The 19,722-nt window shown below is 41.7% G+C and overlaps 1 protein-coding gene across 2 annotated transcripts in view; it reads left to right on the top strand.

Moving 5' to 3' along the window:
• Nucleotides 1–19,722, top strand: part of DYRK1B (dual specificity tyrosine phosphorylation regulated kinase 1B) — a 34,683-nt gene that overhangs the window by 5,493 nt on the left and 9,468 nt on the right. Inside the window, exon 1 of one of the 2 annotated variants that reach the window (XM_053398410.1) lies at nucleotides 11,597–11,839. The exons of the other annotated variant lie outside the window; for it this stretch is intronic. Within the exon in view, the coding sequence (XP_053254385.1) occupies nucleotides 11,713–11,839 (127 nt within the window). The 5' untranslated portion in view covers nucleotides 11,597–11,712. Of the gene's footprint in view, nucleotides 1–11,596; nucleotides 11,840–19,722 lie in introns of those variants that run through there. 2 annotated transcript variants of the gene reach the window in all.

A 19,722-nucleotide genomic window follows, 5' to 3' on the forward strand; every position in this document is an offset into this window, starting at 1 on the left:
GCCTAAATTACTTTCTGCATAATTTCTCAATTAATTTAAACCATTAGGACTAATTCCTACCTGAATGGCTCCCCCACTTACCATTGTCCTGCCTTGAACTCAAGATCTGGGTGTGAGGTTGTACTTGAAGTTTTTCATACAGAATGTTGACAAACTGGATGCCATCAGATGGAACATAATTTACACAGAACTGCTATAAGGAGCCTGATGAAGTATCTTTAGTCTTTTCTATAAATCTTGTAGTCTACCTTACTTGGGTATCATTACATTTCATGAAATGTTTCTATGCTTACTTAACTTTTATCGGCCAGTGTTCCTGGTTGAAGCATTGTCCCAGCTCTCCAAATACCTTTTTCCAAATCCTGTGGAAATCAGTTCAGTCCTCCTCCTTCTCACATATCCAGCTTTAAATCCCCAAATACCTTGTTAACCATACTTAATTATTTTCTTTTACATCCTTCTTTCACATTTTGATTAAATGTTTACTTGTAGTAAACTTTGTGTGGGAAAATTTGCATTTTATTATAAGAGAAATAGAACTGTTAGTGGAGAAGGGTGGTGGTCCCATTTGACAATGTAGATCCAGTTCAGTTTGTGTTATCTCCTTCCTAGCCTTCTTTGATTGTTCAGATTTTGCATTCTAAACCAAGGTAGATGGAGACCAAATGGCACTGACTATGTCAGCACATCTCCTAGTTTCAACACTGTTGCAGAAGATGGGGAAAGGGAATTTCCTAGTGTCAAAAAAGAATGAATTTAAGATAATGTAAAAAATATGTTATATTAGGAGCCTAATATAGTGCTGTGGCCCACAATAATCATTCAGCTAAAATTGGTTTCACAATATTTTGGCCATAGTTTTAGGAAAGAGAAATATGTATAACAACCCTAACTCTGTATTCATAGTCAGATCATTGAGTTTATATAATTGGCTTTGAAATTCTGATTCAAGAGCAGGCCATTCCCAGCATTCCAAAAGCTTCCAACAAATTCAGGTTGTGATTGCCTCTGGACAATAGGTGTTTGGTTGTATTTGAACAACCTTAGTAAAGGAACTTGGACAGACCTGAAAGTCATTGCTTAAAATTTCAGCTCTGTTCACTGCGACTGACAACAACCCACATTAAAAGCTAGCAACTTCAGAATGAATTGGAAAATAATTGGTTAAACTAACATAACTCTCCAATGTACATGCAACTTAGTACTATGTGTAGTCTTAGGTAAAGGTAAAGGGACCCCTGACCATTAGGTCCAGTCATGGCCGACTCTGGGGTTGCGGCGCTCATCTCGCTTTATTGGCCGAGGGAGCCGGTGTACAGCTTCCGGGTCATGTGGCCAGCATGACTAAGCCGCTTCTGGTGAACCAGAACAGCACACGGAAACGCCATTTACCTTCCCGCCAGAGCAGTACCTATTTATCCACTCGCACTTTGACATGCTTTCAAACCGCTAGGTTGGCAGGAGCAGGGACCGAGCAACGGGAGCTCACCCCATCGCGGGGATTCGAACCACCGACCTTCTGATCGGCAAGTCCTAGGCTCTGTTAGTTTCCTCATATTTCAGAAGTGAATATTGAGCATAAACTAAAGTGATAAGAACTATGGTCAAAAAGAGAGAACTAGATTAGAATATTGAATATGGTATGAGGTTTGTCCATTGACTTAATACTAAATAAAACTGGAGAGCTCTGAGTAGTTTTTAAACAAGCACATATTTTATGCTAGTACAAACCTGTGGCTCTTAACTTGCACAGAATGTAGTAGTAGTCTCTAGTAATACTGAGTTAAAAAAATATTAAACCCATTCATGGAAGATCAGAGTATCTACAGTAAAACTGTCAATGGCTGGAGGAGAACAGCGGGAAGAGACTCTGTTAGTATCCTGGGTCATTAAAACATATTGTGACATCCAAATCTAGTCACTGTTGGAAACAGGATACTTGGCTGGCTGGACCTTTAGTATGACCCTGAATAGCTCCTCTTGTCTACTTAAGGCCTCTTCACTGAGACAGGATCTTTCACACCCAAACATGACTAGTAGGTTAATCCATGTCACCCATATTACTGCCAGCAGTCTGCTGCATAGTATTCCCCCTGCCACAGTCTTAGTTCTGTGCACTTGATTTGTGAGATTTCCATGTATGTAATTCAGTGAGAAATCTAGCAGTAATTCTAGGCTTAGGTATTTTCACTTGCACTGTGTTTGCTGCTGTATGATATCCTCATGACCAGTAATACAGTGTTTATCTTGAAAATATTATTATGCTCTGAACTCACTTCGGTCTGTGATGATAATATTCCCCAGCAATGTTTGTGACAGTGCCCTGAATCATCTCTATATACCCTACCTTTTACTCAGAAGTATGGCTCATAGACTTACGGAAACTTGTTCCAAGTAAGTGTGCTTATGATTTCAACATAAGCTTCTATCTTCAGCACTCTTGGAGGCACATTCCATTAAAGTCCGTGAGACATACTTTTCAGTGCAGTCTTGTTTTCCTCACTTTAATCCTTCCACATTGGTCTTCTCTGGCCTCTCTTGATATGTGTTGAATTTTATAAACAGGTTTTCTTTTGCTCTTCCTTTCCTCCCTGAGATGTTACTCAGGGCCCATATAATTCCACAACAGTGGCAGTTAACTCTTCAGTTCTTTTTGTCCAATATAAATATGAGCCCGTTACATGCTTTAATCCCATGGCTTTAGAATGAAGTTCAGCACAAGGGATTCCTAATCATTCTGGCCACATTTTGACTGGGAATATAACTAAGCTTTATGAGGCTTGCATGTGATGAAGGTAAGACTATTACTAAGTTGCAATGAGGAAAAGAGCTTTCAAGGACCATGGAATAGATTCCACCTCAAAGAAAGATGCCATCTTGCCAAACAAGATGTTTTTCAGTGCTCATTGTTTAAGGTGACAGTAGTCTGAAAGTTCCCAGGTTTATAATGAACTCTGTGGCATTCTGATGTAAATCACAGATAGATGTTTTTCTTCAATTAGGGAAAGGCCTGTGGCCCTTCAGATTTTGTTGGACTACAGCTACCAAAAACCGTGACCAATGGCCATGCTGGCTGGGATTGATGAGTGTTCAGAGTCCAAAACATTTGGAGTGCTGCAGGTTCCCCACCCCTGTTCTAAGGACAGACAAGTAGCTGGCATCCTTCCACATTGGATCATATGACATTAGAATTTTCTGCAAAGGTTTTGTTTGCTGCCTTAAGTTTTTGAGCATTTCTGAAGCCTGTAATTTAGACTGGGTTTGCCTGACCTTTTTTCTTTATTTCCACACCTCCAATAGCTTGAGTTGAGTCTCTAGGCCCAGTGGGTTAGAAAAAAATGGCAAGGAAATGCAGACCTGCAACACAGGTTAGCAGGCACCTAGGCTTAAATAAAAGTGAGGCTCCTAACTCATTTCAGGACCTTTTGGCTAGAACCTTGACAGTAGATTATAGGTTTCTGACTAGGGTGCAAGGTATTCAAGTTGTATGTGGAGACCTAGCCTTTTTTTACCCTTGTCCTTTTTAAGGAATCTGTGAAATGTCCAAAACCTCTGATCTGGTAGAACTGTGGCAGTGAACCTCTGTTGAGGATACCTGGTGCTCTGTGGCTGGCAAAAGAAAAGGCAGGCACAGCTAGGGAATTGCAGCCAGGCCAGGCAGCCTTTTATGTTAGCCTTGCCAGTTACACCGAAGGATGGAGACAGATAGGAAATTCAATTCAAGCACCCCATGGGATTCTGAACTGGGGGAGAGTTTTGCACCCAGCTGGCTCTGAGAGTCACTGAACGGGAGAGATCACGACTGCCGTGAGTGGCTGTGGCATCGTGCCAGCACCATGAGCCCTGTTGTTGCTGGGTCTCCCTTTGCAGGTTATTTCTAGCCCCTGTTCCTGGAAGGAGAGCCAGTTCTTTACCGAGGTATTTTTGGAGACTCTCGCCTTCTCCTCTTTCTTGCTTTGTTTGGGCATAATCAGCCCATTGCATCCCGGAGAACCTAGCAACACCGCCTGGCTTCCCATTGGTTCCCTGGCAGCTCCGCTTCTCCAATGAGAAGCTTGTTGCCATGGCAGAGGCACCACTGCACAGAAGCGAGTGAAGAGGCGGGGATTGAATTTGCTGCCTGGTGGAAATCTGCAGGGCAGAACAGGGACCAAGCAGAGGGTTAATGTGTAGCCTGTGGCCTGGAAGCGGAGTGCAGGCTTGGCCCTGTGCCAGTGACGTACAATGCCAGGGTGGGCTAACGGAATGAAACTCCCCTAGGTAGCCCTACATGTTTGGAAATGCAGCTTCTTGGCTAATTTCTCCTCTGCTGCAAAGAGAGCAAGTAACATGTTTCCTCTTCTCAACCCCTCCCCAGTCTGCTTCCCCCCCCCCCCCCCCCGCCGCACAGCAAGAAACTGCTTTGGCAAGGGACACACACAGTCTCAAAAAGCTTGTTGTGCATTCTCCTTGTGTAGGGACTGGGCGGCTGTTGCTGTACAGTTCCTTCAGAAGCCATTGCAGTGGTAGAGCTGATAGTGCTGACATGTTCAGAAATCATAGGGCCGCCCCATGAATGTCTGAAAGTATGTTAGGGTTCTTTTCGTTTCAGCGGTTAGTGTACATTGTAATGGTTTAGCCCCCTTGTTTCCTCAGACAACTATTTTGTGCTGCCGCTATCAATGTTTTTAAATTGATCTCTCATCTGGTAATCTGTTTTATGGTTCTTGGTTTTTGGAAGGAATTGCCTTGTTGCAGTAATTTGGCTGTGGCAGATTCCAAAAGCTGCACCCATAAACTCTTACCCCCATCCTTTCCCTTAGGAGGCCTAATTGGAAAACCTAGCTCTAGCACACATTAGGGCTAGTAAACCTCAGATTACTTGATAGGAGATCCTCCCTTTCAGTCTGCATGCCACTGAGCTGCTTCTATCCCCTTTCTGAAATTGTTGCAGAAGGCCAAGCATTTTGTTTGCATTTTTTTTATTACATTGCACCTATTGAACTGTATTCACTATGCAGTTCACAACATACTAAACTCAATAATACCATGCAAGTTTACCAATAAGCATCTTAATGGTACAAAGCATATAAAAAATTGTGGCTATAAAATATTAGAACCAGCGCAAGCATAGCATAGTCATAGATGTTAATCATCACCTGCCAGTGTGCTCTGATCATAGAGGTATAGGGTGGACATGAGACAGGACACAGGCCAGGGCTGCTTTGGTGGGTGCCCATGCTATAGCAACAGGACGCAGGAGCTTAAACAGAAATCAGCCAATGGGCAAACTAGAATTCTCCAACTGGAACTGTTTGTTCATGAGGGAGCCAGCTGGGGAACTTGGGCAAAGACATTTCCTTCTGTCTCCAGAGAGAAGAAATGGTGGCATCTTCTTTCCTCCTGAAGAGATATAACCTCTTCTCATCCCAGGAGTTGATTGCATAAGGAAAATAGAATATGCCACAAAAATGCCTCTTTAAAAGTTTAATTGGGAGAGCAGTGGTCTTCCACCAGGCTTTTTTGTCTTTCTCTGCAGCTGTGGGTCACTTGCATGAGACATTTTGAGGTCTTAGCTCTCCTGATCTGCTTCTGCAGTGCACCAAGAGTTAATGAAGGGGTCTGTCACATTGAAGGTCTAGAGAGCAAACAAGAGCTTTCAGGACTGATAGTATTTCAAGCTATGACCATTCTGACTGGTGCCTGAAATATAGCATGTAACTGGGAATTCTTTATGCCTTCCTCATAAAGCTTCAACTTTCTAGTCAAGAGCCCAACAGTGCTACCTCTAACTTTCATCACAAGATGTTGTATGTAGAATGTTTCTCAGATACCACCAAGGCTTTTGCTGCAGCTTTTAAAGCTATAGAACAAATGCCACCCCCAGAGACCCTGTCCTCCTAGATCTTCCCTTGAGACCAGGCATTGGAGATATCCCCTCCATGGTTGCAGCCAGTGGATGTTTGTAGCTTGCAAACACTTTCCCCAGATCAAGTACGGAAATTTAGCAAATACACTACTTCAGCATAGATACGGACAGCACACTTGTGCAACATAGTTTCTTCCCAAGCAGAACTTTGAAGGGCTCACCAGGTCCCGAAGGCACCAGAACCTGAACAGACGGTCAGAAAAGTACAATAAAGTTGAGGTAAAGCTGAAAACGAGAAGTCTGTCTCTTTATTTACACCTCTCAAACTATTCTGACCTTCTATGCTGCAGTATAATGAATGGGAGAACAGTGCCTCAACAATTGGGGGAACATGGTTTTTGAGAATGCTTTGAAGCATTGAATAACTTTTGGTTTATTGGGGGCAAGTAAATTTATGCCAGCAGGGGACAGTGGAAACTTGACTTATATCAGGAGTTAATAGTAAGAACATATGAATTGAAGAAGAACCTGTTGGATCATAACGAAGGTCCATCTGGTCCAGCTTCTTGTTCTCACAGCGATGAGCCAGATGACTGTGGGAAATCCACAAGCAGAACATGAGGGCAGTAGCCCTCTCTTATGATTCCAAGTAGCTAGTATTCAGAGGCATACTGCCTCCAACAGTATGTGTTATTTGAATACTGTGTACCTTACAGGTACTAGAATTCAAAAACTATTTTGACATGCTGTAGAGAATTCAGAGGAGAGGTAAGAACTAGTTATATGAGGAAAAGGTCAAGAAATTGGGGTGCATATTATAGGTGGGGAAAGTCACAGGACATTCTTCATCTTCAAACAGAAGATTTCAGAAAGGGGGCTCACTGTTTGCCTTCTTTCCTTAAGTTCTTAAGGTTGGGATGAAAAGCCCATTTTTTATGTTTAGCAGGGTGAATATCCCAAGTATAAGAGCAATTCATACTGAAATAATCTTCCTGAGGAATTTTTGAACCATCTTTGTTGGAAGTTTATGAAAGGGTGGTGTGTGCACCAGCCTAAGATACTTGAGGTATAAGGTATCTTTCCAAAGCCAGGGGATCAAACTAGAGGTCTCAAGTTTGGATTCCAAGTCTGGATTCTGAGGTTTTGCTATTATGACCAGAACTGTGTTTGAACTGACCTCTTCCCCACCATGCACATTTGCCTAAGTTGAATTTCTCTGATAACAAAATATGAAGGTGTGTGCATGTTTATCAGCTATTAGTGGGTGCTGCTGTAAAAAAATCACTCTGCTTTTAAGGCCCCGGCCTATGCTCCTTAGAAAGAAAGGCCTTTCCCTGTGAACACATCCCATAGGAATGGTGTTGGGGCTGGACCGAAAGCAGGATAAAGCCAGCTTAATTAGGGATGGGGAATTAGGAAAAAGCATGTGATTCTAGGAAGAACTGATTTGACCTCCAGCTCTGCCTTTCTCCTCCTGTATTTTACAGGTTTTACTCAGTTTTGTCTCTTTTTAAGAAGGTGCACCTGTCTCTGAACTGCAGCATCATATTCTTTTTATTCATTTTTGGTGGGCTTGTCTGCACCTACATACTTTTCAGTTGTTTCATCAACCCTGTTCACAACAGTATCTCCTTCAATATAAACCATCTTGATCAGAGATCTGATGGTATGATGGAGCCATTTCACGAAGTGGGGTCTGCTTTTGGAGCCAGAAAGTATTAACATGGATGTAAGATTGTGACTGAGAATTTTGCTTCCCCAGTGTTGTGGCCCAGCAAGTTAGGATTCAGATGTTGGCCAGAGACAGCTTCAACCACCCTACATATAAAGGATCATGCACATTCTTCCGATGTCATGTCACGTAGAAGTCATTGAGCCTAGTTAGGTCAGCATAAAAGGCTGTGACTGTTACATGCCATGGAGACCATTTCTCTCTGAGTGCTTCATATAAAGTGTTTGGACAGCACTTCCAACAGACTGGCAGATATCAACACCTAGAACTGAATGAGTTGAATCTCTGCCTGACGGTTCATGAGCTGAGGAACGGCAAAGCTGTTTTGAGATACAAAGATACAAGACCTGAGGTGCTCACTGCCCTGAATAGCCAGTTGCTGGATAATATTCAGTATGCTTTATTGCCTTTCTCCTGTGTAGAATGATCACTTAGTGCCCAGTATTCCTGGTTATAAACCCAGTCAACATCTCTGGGTTTTGTTCAACCATCGGACAGCTATTCTTTCTCCTGTTGGTCAAAGAACAGTTGATACTGGAACCTATTTGGTATTTTACACCAAATAATTTAAGCCTTGATACCTGTGAGTTGAATAGTACAGCTGTACTATCAAGTTTATCCTGGTTATCAAGACCAGGAAGTTTAACCCTGAGAATTATTGCCCCATGACTGGTAGTTCTTATGACTCCTGTACAGTGCCCTTTTCTAAATAAAGAGTTGTTTGCTCAAGCTTCATAGCTACATATTACTACAGTGGTACCTCGGGTTACATACGCTTCAGGTTACATACGCTTCAGGTTACAGACTCCGCTAACCCAGAAATAGTGTTTCAGGTTAAGAACTTTGCTTCAGGATAAGAACAGAAATCGGGCTCCGGTGGCGCGGCAGCAACAGGAGGCCCCATTAGCTAAAGTGGTGCTTCAGGTTAAGAACGGACCTGTGGAACGAATTAAGTACTTAACCTGAGGTACCACTGTACTAAGGGAAAGTAACAGGGAATAGGAATGTATAAATTTCCATTTCTGTATTCCCACTGGCCAGCCTACTTTAGGATAAAAGTGGTTGATTTAGATTTCCCTTCTTCCTAAAAAAAATAAAAAAAGATATTAGTTAACTAATATTGTTAACTAGTTAACTAGTTTTGCTTTCTCAGGATTAGATCTGGGCAGTAGTCTTACCAGTGTGGCTTGGTTCCCATGAGGAAGTCTCAGTCTTATGTAGTCCTCTCTCCCTTTGTATGCTCTGATTCCCTCCATTTCCCAACACAGTTTGATCACTATTTGCAATTCTAGCTTGGGAGAGCAAGCACAAATCATAGTTTACCAGTTTGTATGTTACAGCAAAGTATGGCAAAAAGATGATGTTCAGGGGGTGCAAATTTGGAGTGAATATGCAAGGTAGAAGCTTACTTGTATCTGAACCATTCTTGTGTGAGCTAAGCTGAATACTGGCCAGACATGACCAAATGGGGACTTGAGACAGAAGCAACAGTGGAAAGTAATCAAAATGCAAGGTCAATTTGCATAGAAAAGTAAAAGAGCGTGCAGAACAGAATACAATTGACTTGTGTTATGCAAACTGGCAGTTTCATTAGAAGTCTATGCTAGAATAAACCTACTATTTTAAATAATAAATTAGGATTATTTTTACCTGTTTTCTTTATTTTGTTTATTTTATTCTGATTTGCTTTAAATAGTTGACTTTTTTCAATGCTAGGCAATTAAATTCTTCAGGTCAGTGGCCTGGGATGCTCTGCTTGTAGCCCCACCAGGATTTGGAGATACGTAGAAGGGCCTCCTCTGTGGCAGGAGGATCTCTGGTTCTGGAATGATTCCTCCTTAAAAGTGGGCCTGTCTTCAACATTACTGGATTTCAGATGCCAATGGAAAACATTTAACGATTTGCTACTAAAAAACACAAAACAAATATTTTAGATATTGTGATTTAGATTGTAATTTTTTGCAAATCATAACATAGCTGCCTTGAATATGATTTAACTAGAGAAAGTGGGCAAACAAATAAATGATGTTAACAATATACAATATTCACAATAGTATTTCTCCAATAATTCTGTACATTACAGTCATACATGTAATTTTTATATCAGTTAAGTATTCATTTTAAATTAACCATTCAAATTTCATTTTTACATTTTACAACAATAAATAACTCCTTCCTAAGACTATTAATCCAGATCAAGTAAACTTCCTAAAAAATTACATTCTTTAAAAAAATTATCAAAATAGTTCATTTTGCAAGCTCCTTCTCTATTTTCTCTTTGTTCCAATAAGTTAGCTTTGCCATTAATCATTTTTCCAAGAGTTTATTTACCAGTTGTTGAGGTTCTTCCTTTTCCAGGTCTGTGCAATTAAGATTTTAGTTGCCATTAATAAATAGTGAATTAACTCTTTCTACTTTTCAATCCAATATTCTTTAAAGATCATTTAAAAATGCTTTCATGTTTGCAGTTATTATTTTTTATTTATATATCTGTGGTTAAACCACGGAGCCTAGGACTTGCCGATCAGAAGGTCGCGGTTCGAATCGCCGTGACGGGGTGAGCTCCTGTTGCTCGGTCCCTGCTCCTGCCAACCTAGCAGTTTGAAAGCACATCAAAGTGCAAGTAGATAAATAGGTACCGCTCCGGCAGGAAGGTAAACGGTGTTTCCGTGCGCTGCTCTGGTTCGCCAGAAGCGGCTTAGTCATGCTGGCCACATGACCCGGAAGCTGTACGCCGGCTCCCTCGGCCAATAAAGCGAGATGAGCGCCACAACCCCAGAGTCGGCCACGACTGGACCTAATGGTCAGGGGTCCCTTTTCCTTTACTGTATGTTTGAAACACATTGTCCAGAGTCCTTCCCTGGGTGATTTATAAATTAATAAATGTATTTATGGCCCTCATTCCCAAGCTACACTCTGTTCCAAAAAATGTATAAACTGTGTACCGGACCTGAGGTTCTTATGAACATTGCTGTTTGGGCTGAGTAATAAAATGTGTAGCAACTCTTAAAAGTTTTGGTGTGAAGAAATCCTCAAAATAGTACCTCCTGATATTGGATTCATATGCTCTGGCTGCCATCTTCTTGCATAACACTTCCACTTTTGCATGTGGTAGATGTGGATTTTCATGGTGATGGGAGCAGCATGAGCTAAAAGGAGCCAAAAGGATGATGGTTTGATGGTGCTGGAATCAAAAGTTTGGTCATAGAAGTATCAGTGCAATGGACAATGGCTTGCTCTGATTTGAAAAGACACCAGAGTTTCAGTCAAAGATTGAGTATTGCCTCATTTGGATTTTTAATGAGACTGATTGTTGGGGAAGGGGGAGATCCATTGTAAAATACTATATTTGCCTGTCAGAAAGCATGATTGATATTTTAGTCAGGAAAGCCGTTAGCCGTCCCACTCACCCCCCAAAACAAACACACACCTCTCAGAGTGAATGTCTGAAACTATTATTCCAGTGGTGGTTGGCCAAGGTACTAGTTACTAGGAGAATGGGGTCTGGAAATTTATGCTAACATCACCACCACCCTGCAAAAACCCTCACAAAATGATTACATGTTCATAAAGATACTGAAACTGCATTTTTTATATTACTATTTTTTTCTACAAAAATAGTAATAACATGCGGTCAGTTTAGACTCCTGTCCCACACTCCTCTTGTCTCTAAGGATTTAGCAGAAACAGCTTCTTCAGTGACCATTCAGGTTTTTAGAAACCAGCACCAATGAGTTAATTCCTTTGGGAAAGTTCAAAGAGGCAAACAGTGGCCTGGAGGTAACATTTTAGAAAAGAGGAGTTTGGAATTGGCACGTTTCAGCCCCTCTCCTTAGTGGTTTCTCTGGCCTGCCTTTGGAAACCTTTTGTCAGCTGTTCCTCTGATCAGTTTCCACTTGGCCATGGCATGTAACCAGCTGTTTGCTTTGATCCAGCCAAGAGAGCATTCCACGCCCGCTGACCTTCCATAGCCTCTGCAATGACAGCTGTGTAGCACTGCTTTCTGCTTAGTGGCTTTAAGACTCTCTCTCGGGAGCACAACCTGGGCGAGCAACAGCCAAAAAGTGGACTTCAGCAAACAGCTTTCCATGGTGTGGACTTGAGTAGATGGTGTGGTTAGATAGCTTTTCCCATGGTGATCCCCTCCAGCACTGAGACCCATCTCAATACGATGCTGCTGACATTGCAATCGCATTGGGCCCGACAGGAACCTTCCTGCTTTCTGCCCTCAGCCTGCTACAACAGGAAAATGGTCACAGGTAGGGACCATGTGTGGCAAATGAGAAAATACTGATTATCTGATCATATATGTCTTTGTTCTAAGCTATGAGGTCAAGAGCAGCAACTGAGGGAGACTTGGCAACCACATAAGGGAGAACTAGAAGGAAGCTGGAGGACTATTATGCACCGAGGAAAGTCTCTGTAGATGGGAGAGGGAGGTTGTTGTCTCCTTTTGGTGTTAATGGGCTTAGGTGAAATCTGAAAATACCCTGGGGAAGAAGGCCAAGAAATCTAGGGTTTGATTGGTTTTTTAAAAATATGTTGAATAGCTTTGCTTGGAACACAAGGTGTGGTTTTTCTTCAGTGTTTCAAGAATGAGACTCTGGGAAGCAGTAGGTCTTTTGGGACTACATGAGCTATGTGACTGAGTTAGGATAAGTTTTTAATTGTGAATACATATGCAAACACATATAAGGAGCATGCTTATAGCTACCACCTTTGCATGGATGATGCCTGAGTTTCATATGCAGTTTTGGCACTCTTTGAATCATTGTATCTTGATGGTTGTAGAGCTCTGTAGGGAACTAGCTGTTATCTTTGTGGATTAGGGAATTGCATGTTCTACTAAAAGGGAAGTGGAAATGTACTTTAAATTAATCTGTGACCCTTTCTTTTATAAATGAAAATGCCTTAAAAGAGAAGCAGAGCCACAGGCAAAGAGCAAAATTATATCTCTTGGCTTTGAAACTTAAATGAAAAATCTAAGACCAAATCTTCATATATGTCAACCTGAGTCTGCATGTAGAAAATAGAATGTGCCCTGGACTCTGTGTTGGAATTTTTACTTTCACATATAGGCTCTTACCAGTGGTTTTAGGAACTCCAGATTTAATGTTGATAATAAATTATGCAAGTGTCTGTGTGAGATTTCATATGATTTTCAAGGAGTGTTTGGGGGGGGGGTTGGTCAAGTATTGGAGAAATGAAAGATGATAGGGGATGGGGAATGGAGGACCAGTGGCTTTTGGCGGGTAAGAGAAGGGGGAATATGAGCCATGGGAGCTGAGCAAGGCAGAGCACAATTCTAGAGGGTTCATTAGGCACTGCCTGGATACTTCTAAGCTTTGCTCCTCAGCTATAACAGCTGAAAAAACTGATCTTAAGCATTGGAAACTGAACTGCTCAGAATACCAAATTCCACACTATGCCTGACAAACTCAGGCATATTGGAATGGTACATAGCCCTCTTTATTAATAAAGACACCAATCCTGGGGAAATGGGGGCTGTCAACCCTTTAGGCCCATGGGCACATTGGCATACTGGAGAAACTGTTGTGGGCACCACACACACCCTGCAACCAAGCACGCCCTGCAACCTGTTCTATTGGCTACAATAGAAAAATTCTTTCAAGTCTGATATCAGTGGGCAGCGGGGGCGGACCCTGTGGACACCACGAAAGGCAAGCACATGCGTGCCCACAAGCACCATATTAGGAACCCCTGATTTAAAGATAGATGTTGTAGCTCTTCATTGTGAGAAGAGGCTTAGGAGAAATCCTAGAGTCAGGCTGAGCTGCAAAGGAACTTCCACAACTTGCTTCTGAGTGAAAACTTGCAATGTCACATGCTTATTAAACCCCACATTGTTTTTATTTGTCCCAGCCTCTGGTTGGGAAGTGGGTCTGTCTCTTTTTAGGCCCTTAGTTAAATAAATAAGGAATATGATGTCAGTAGCCTTGCACTTCTTTGCCAGAAATTGCACTCAACTAGTCTGTCCATAAAGGGCAGAAGCCCAGCTTTGAAACCCTTCCATTAATTAACTAGCTGTGTTAATAAGCATGCAGCTGCAGCCAGCTTGGTGTTAGAGGGGTGCTGTGTTGCCAGGAATTGGATCTAGTGGGACCTCAAGCAAGCACTCTTTCTGCCAAATCGGTACTGAGTTTTGTGCCTCCATGTAGCAGACCTAGGAATAGAAACCATTAGCTCTCTCTGCCTGTGTGCTGCTGTACTTCATTCCAGCCACTCTAACATGTCCTTTCCACAGCTAAGAATAGTACCTAGTAGTTCTGATGGTTGCCGAGGCACCAGCAATAGTAATAAAATTGCATTTTATGTACAAACTGAGCTCTGTCTAGGCCAGCAATACCTATATTTCTAAAAGGGCAAATTTCCCCCTGGTGGAGAGCAGCCAGAAGCACAAGTAAGAGAAAAGCTATGTAACTCGAAACACAAACTTTGTAGGTGTTATTTTTGAATGGTTCCACAGTGTTGTAGGGGTCATGCTTCAGACTCAGGTTTTCTTGGCGGTCTCCTATCTTGCTAGTGTGCTATGATGCAGAGAACCAGTGTGGTCCGGTGGCTGAAGTGCTAGGTTGGATGTGGGAGTCCCTGTTCAAACCCCTGTCCAGCTATGGTTTCTACAGTGGACATATCACTATAGTCTGCCATCCTGCGTCACAGGATTTGGAAAAATATAAAAATGCAAGTTGTTTTGAGCTCATGTTGCTCTGGTAGGATATAAGTGAAGTAAACTGAAGTTGTCAATTGTTAGTCCCAATTAGGCCACTGCTACCTCACAGCCTAAATATTTGGCAGCATAATCTGTAAGACCTGGGCTGGTTCTTCTAGCCTGACTCCTCTTCATCTTCATTCACTCTTTATAATATGTGCTATATGAATCTAGGTGCTAGCTCCAACTTCCATGGGTAAATTAAAACTGACTGCCTAGTAAAATGGAAATAGTGATAGTGATATGGCAGGTGGTTTTAAAAAGTGTTTAGACAAATTATCAATGCCTACTAGCCATGATGGAGATGGTATGACTTTACCAGTTGCTGGGGATCACAAGTAGGGCTGGGCGGCCAGAAGCTAGCACGAAAAGAGTTTTGGAAATAATTCAAGAGTTTGGTCAAATGGCAGGATTTAAATTGAATAAGTCAAAGACTAAGGTATTGGAGAAAAATTTAACACAGGTTGAAAAAGAAAGGTTTCAGAATGAGACAGGGTTGACTGTGGTTAAAAAAGTGAAATATTTGGGTATAAATATGACAGCTAAGAATGTGAACCTATTTAAAGATAATTATGAAAAAACTTGGACAGAAGTGAAAAGAGATTTGGAGATTTGGTCAAACTTGAAGCTTTCCTTGTTAGGTCAAATTGCAGTTATAAAAATGAATGTATTGCCAAGAATGTTGTTTTTGTTCCAAGCATTACAAATAATGGATAAAATGGACTGTTTCAAGAAGTGGCAAAAAGATATATCTAAATTTGTCTGGCAGGGCAAGAAGCCCAGAATTAAATTTAAGATATTAACGGATTCAAAGGAAAGAGGGGGGTTTGCCCTGCCAGACGTTAAACTATACTATGAAGCGGCAGCTTTCTGCTGGCTAAGAGATTGGCTGCTTCTTGAAAATACAGACATTTTGGATTTGGAAGGTTTTAACAATATTTTTGGGTGGCATGCATATTTGTGGTATGACAAGGTTAAAGCACATAAAAGTTTTAAAAACCATATTGTCAGAAAAGCACTATTAAATGTCTGGATCAGATATAAAGATCTGCTGGAAAACAAAACTCCAAGGTGGCTGTCGCCAATGGAAGCTAAGGCAGTTAAAAAGTTAAATATGGAGTCGAAGTGGCCAAGATATTGGGAAATTCTGGAAAAGGAAGGGGACAAACTGAGATTGCAGAGTTTTGAGAAATTAAAAGGGAAGGTGAGAGATTGGTTGCACTATCACCAAATAAATGAAGTGTTCAAATTGGACAGTAAAATTGGCTTCCAGGTGGAAAAATCAAAATTGGAGACTGATTTGTTAGAATCCAGTACTAAGAATTTGTCAAAAATGTACAATTTGCTGCTGAAATGGAATACACAAGATGAAACGGTTAAATCAACTATGATTAAATGGGCTCAGGACATTGGTCATAATATTTTGTTTGCTGATTGGGAAAAGTTGTGGACCACCGGGATGAAATTTACGGCATGTAATGCCTTAAGAGAAAATATTATGAAAATGATCTATAGGTGGTACATAACCCCAGTCAAGCTTGCAAAGATTTACCATTTGCCTGATAATAAATGTTGGAAATGTAAAGAAAAGGAAGGTACATTCTTTCACCTTTGGTGGACGTGCCCGAAGATTAAGGCATTCTGGGAAATGATCTATAATGAACTGAAAAAGGTATTTAAATATACCTTCCCTAAGAAACCAGAGGCCTTTCTCTTGGGTATTGTCGGCCAAGGGGTGTTAAAGACGGATATAACTTTCTTTATGTATGCTACAACAGCAGCTAGAATACTCATTGCGAAGTACTGGAAGACACAAGATTTACCCACACTGGAAGAATGGCAGATGAAGGTGATTGACTACATGGGCTTGGCAGAAATGACGAGCAGAATCCGAAACCAGGGAAGAGAAGCAGCGCAAGAAGAATGGAAAAAGTTCAAGGACTATCTAAAGAAATATTACAAAATTAATGAAAGTTAGAATGATGTTGGACTGGAAAGTAAATGGTTACTATTAGCAATGGTTAAGACAAGGAGAATAAGGAAGATTAGCTTAAATCTAAATTAAAATAAGGGAAGATTTGCTGAGTAATTGATAAGAATCTGGAATACAGAAAAGGGAGGCATGAGGAAGTCGGGGAAGAAAGGTATAAGAAATTAAGATATGAAATGGTACTTATTTCTTGTTTTGTTTTTGTTTTTGTTTGTTTATGTATTTGTTGTATTTATGTTATGTTTGTGTGGTTATAAAAACTTTTTAATAAAAAATATTATAAAAAAAAAAAACACAAGTAGGGCTGGGTGATACCTGGTTTTCAATATCACAATACATCATCAACTAAACATCACAATATCTTGATATATCACAGTATATATTCACGGCAGCAGAGGGCTTTGGAGGCAGCCCCATGGCTGTGGAGGGCCTCTTCAAGCATCCCCACAGAGATGGAGGGCCTCGCCGCGCCTTTCCTTGGTGGCAGAGGGTGCGCTGTGCTTCCCTGGGGCTGCGAAGAGCTTTGCCACATCTTCCCATGGCGCTTAGGGCTTTAAAATGTAAGGAAGTAGTAGATTTAATAAAAATATTAAATAAACTTCCATATAATATATTTAATATATTTTCAGCTAATTTAAGAATAGTTCGTGTGATTTTCTAGTCAAGTTGCATCTGCTTCCCCACTCAGAGGTCTAAGTGGAATCTATGCATGCACCGATCCCAGGGAGATTCATGCACAAGGTGGTTACAAACTGCTATCTGTATACAGTTAACTCACAATTTGTGCACATTCAACTTGTACACATTCAGATTTAGAAAATTAAAAAGGGGATGGAAAGAGGGCAATTGTCTGGGGGGAAAGGCTTTGGCAATCCCACCCACCATTGAACCCAATGTGTTTTGACTATACACTATTTTGGCTTTACACGCCATCCCTGAAACGTAACCCCTGCATAAGCTGAGCGTTGCCTGTATTACTTTGAGTTGTTAGGTAAAATCAGTGAATAACAGCATATAAATCTGTAAAGGTACAACTTCATTGACGCCTTGCCAGTAGAAGTTGAATATAAATTTAAATAATAACATTAGCAACATGACTAATTGCCCACTGCATGTAGTGGCTACATGCTGCATTAATGTGTGAACCAGCCCCTATGTTTTGACTGCTGAGTAATGCAACATATGATTTGCTTGTGCTGCTTGAGGATGTTTACATAAAGAAATTGTAAGGCCGCAGTGTAATTGTTTAGCAATAAATTATATTACCATGAGTCCCAGAAAATAGTTTAAGAGCATCTGATGTGGCAGCACTGCTTCAGCTACTTAAGATTTTCATTTGTATTATTAATAATAATCATCATAATAACAATAATTTTATTATTTATATGCCACCCATTTGACTGGGTTGTCCCAGCCACTCTGCGCGGCTCCCAATAAAATATTAAAAACACAATGCACAAGTGAAAAATATGGTGAAAGGTTGAGTATTTGTGGAGGGAGGGCCTATATATGGTACTGGTCCTTAACATGTGTAATGGGTCTTTGTGGAAGGATAGACTGTGCTTTGGTGAGCTGAAGACAATAGTGTCCCTAAATACAGTGTTTGGCTTTTCCCTCATTGAGGTGAATACATCCATGTGTCAGTAGCAGAGCACATGCTTTGCATAAATATGGTTCTGAGTTCAAATCCTGCTTGTGGGCTGGGAAAACTGTGGCCTGTCAGTCACCAATTATTGGTGACCAGAGGTAGAATTTTGAGAAAACTATATGGGCACCAGTCACAAAATTGCTGCTATAAGGGCATGGCATAACACAAAATTAGAGAGAATCCAGACATTGTTGCTTCCCTCCCACCTACTGAACAACCTCATGCTACCTGCAGGAAGTCAGCAGTGTTCTGCTGGCCCTGATTGTTGACATACAATCTTGACATCTTGCACATATAGACTGATGTTGTTGCTATCTAATAAGAACAGAGAGCATTCCCCAAATATACCAAATATATATATACAAGGTGGTCACACTACACCAATTCTCTAACACACATACAGATCTTATGCACATCCATCCCTCTCTCTCTCAAACACATATTTCAACTACAGTGGTACCTCGGGTTAAATAATTTGTTCCGGAGGTCCGTTCTTAACCTGAAACTGTTCTTAACCTGAAGCACCACTTTACCTAATGGGGCCTCCTGCTGCTGCCGCGCCGCCGGAGCACGATTTCTGTTCTCATCCTGAAGCAAAGTTCTTAACCTGAGGTATTATTTCTGGGTTAGCGGAGTCTGTAACCTGAAGTGCATACAGCTGTCTCTCACACACACATACTCCCCTCACATATGCCTCTGTCTCTGTGTCTCCTCAGTACAGGATCGTCAAGCCCAAGACGCTTGGTGGTTTAGACTACAGCGCCACCCACATCTCCGTGCATCTCTACCTCTCTCACAGACCACCATTCGTTCATACCTCCTCTCTCCCTCCCTCTCACACACATACAGTGGTACCTCGGGTTACAGACGCTTCAGGTTACAGATGCTTCAGGTTACAGACGCTTCAGGTTACAGACTCCGCTAACCCAGAAATAGTACCTCGTGTTAAGAACTTTGCTTCAGGATGAGAACAGAAATCGTGCTGTGGTGGCGTGGCGGCAGCGGGAGGCCCCATTATCTAAAGTGGTGCTTCAGGTTAAGAACAGTTTCAGGTTAAGAACGGACCTCCAGAACGGATTAAGTTCTTAACCCGAGGTACCACTGTACATCTTTCCCTCTTTCTCTGCCCAAGTGAACCTCTGTCAGTCAAGCATCCATAGATAACCTCTTCATGGGGTGAAGCAAGTGCCTGCTGCCAGCTCTACATCACTGGCAGGCAACAAACCAAACAGGATGGGACACTCAGGGAACAGGAAAATGATTCCTGCCACCACCAAAAAACTACAAATATAATGCAAGAGGACTTGCCCTTCCAGCTCCAGCAACTGCTCTACACTGTTCTGCCATCCCCTCTTCCCGCAAAATCCAAAAAATATTGAGGATCTGCAACCTTGGGCCTGTGGACTCCAGAAAAAGCCTTCATGGGTGCTGGGTTGACAGTACCCCCAGAGTAGACAATACTGAACTGGGATAGCTCAGTTGGTAGAGCATGAGACTCTTAATCTCAAGGTTGTGGGTTTGAGCCCCACGTTGGGCAAAATATTCCTACATTGCAGGTGGTTGGACTAAATGATTCCCATGGTCCCTTCCAACTCTACGATTAGATTCTGTTCTGTTCTGTTCTATGATTCTAGATTCGTTCAGGGGGGATTCAACAGCTGCATTCAGATGAGGCCTAAATTGTTCCCTGCTCCAGGCACTGGGTTCTGCCTTTCTCAAATGTGCTCCATTTTCCCCCCCTTGCTCCATGGAATTCCATGGGAGCCACTGAGAA

Source organism: Podarcis raffonei, chromosome 8 (assembly GCF_027172205.1).
Source record: "Podarcis raffonei isolate rPodRaf1 chromosome 8, rPodRaf1.pri, whole genome shotgun sequence".
NCBI classification, from domain to species: Eukaryota; Metazoa; Chordata; class Lepidosauria; order Squamata; family Lacertidae; genus Podarcis; species Podarcis raffonei.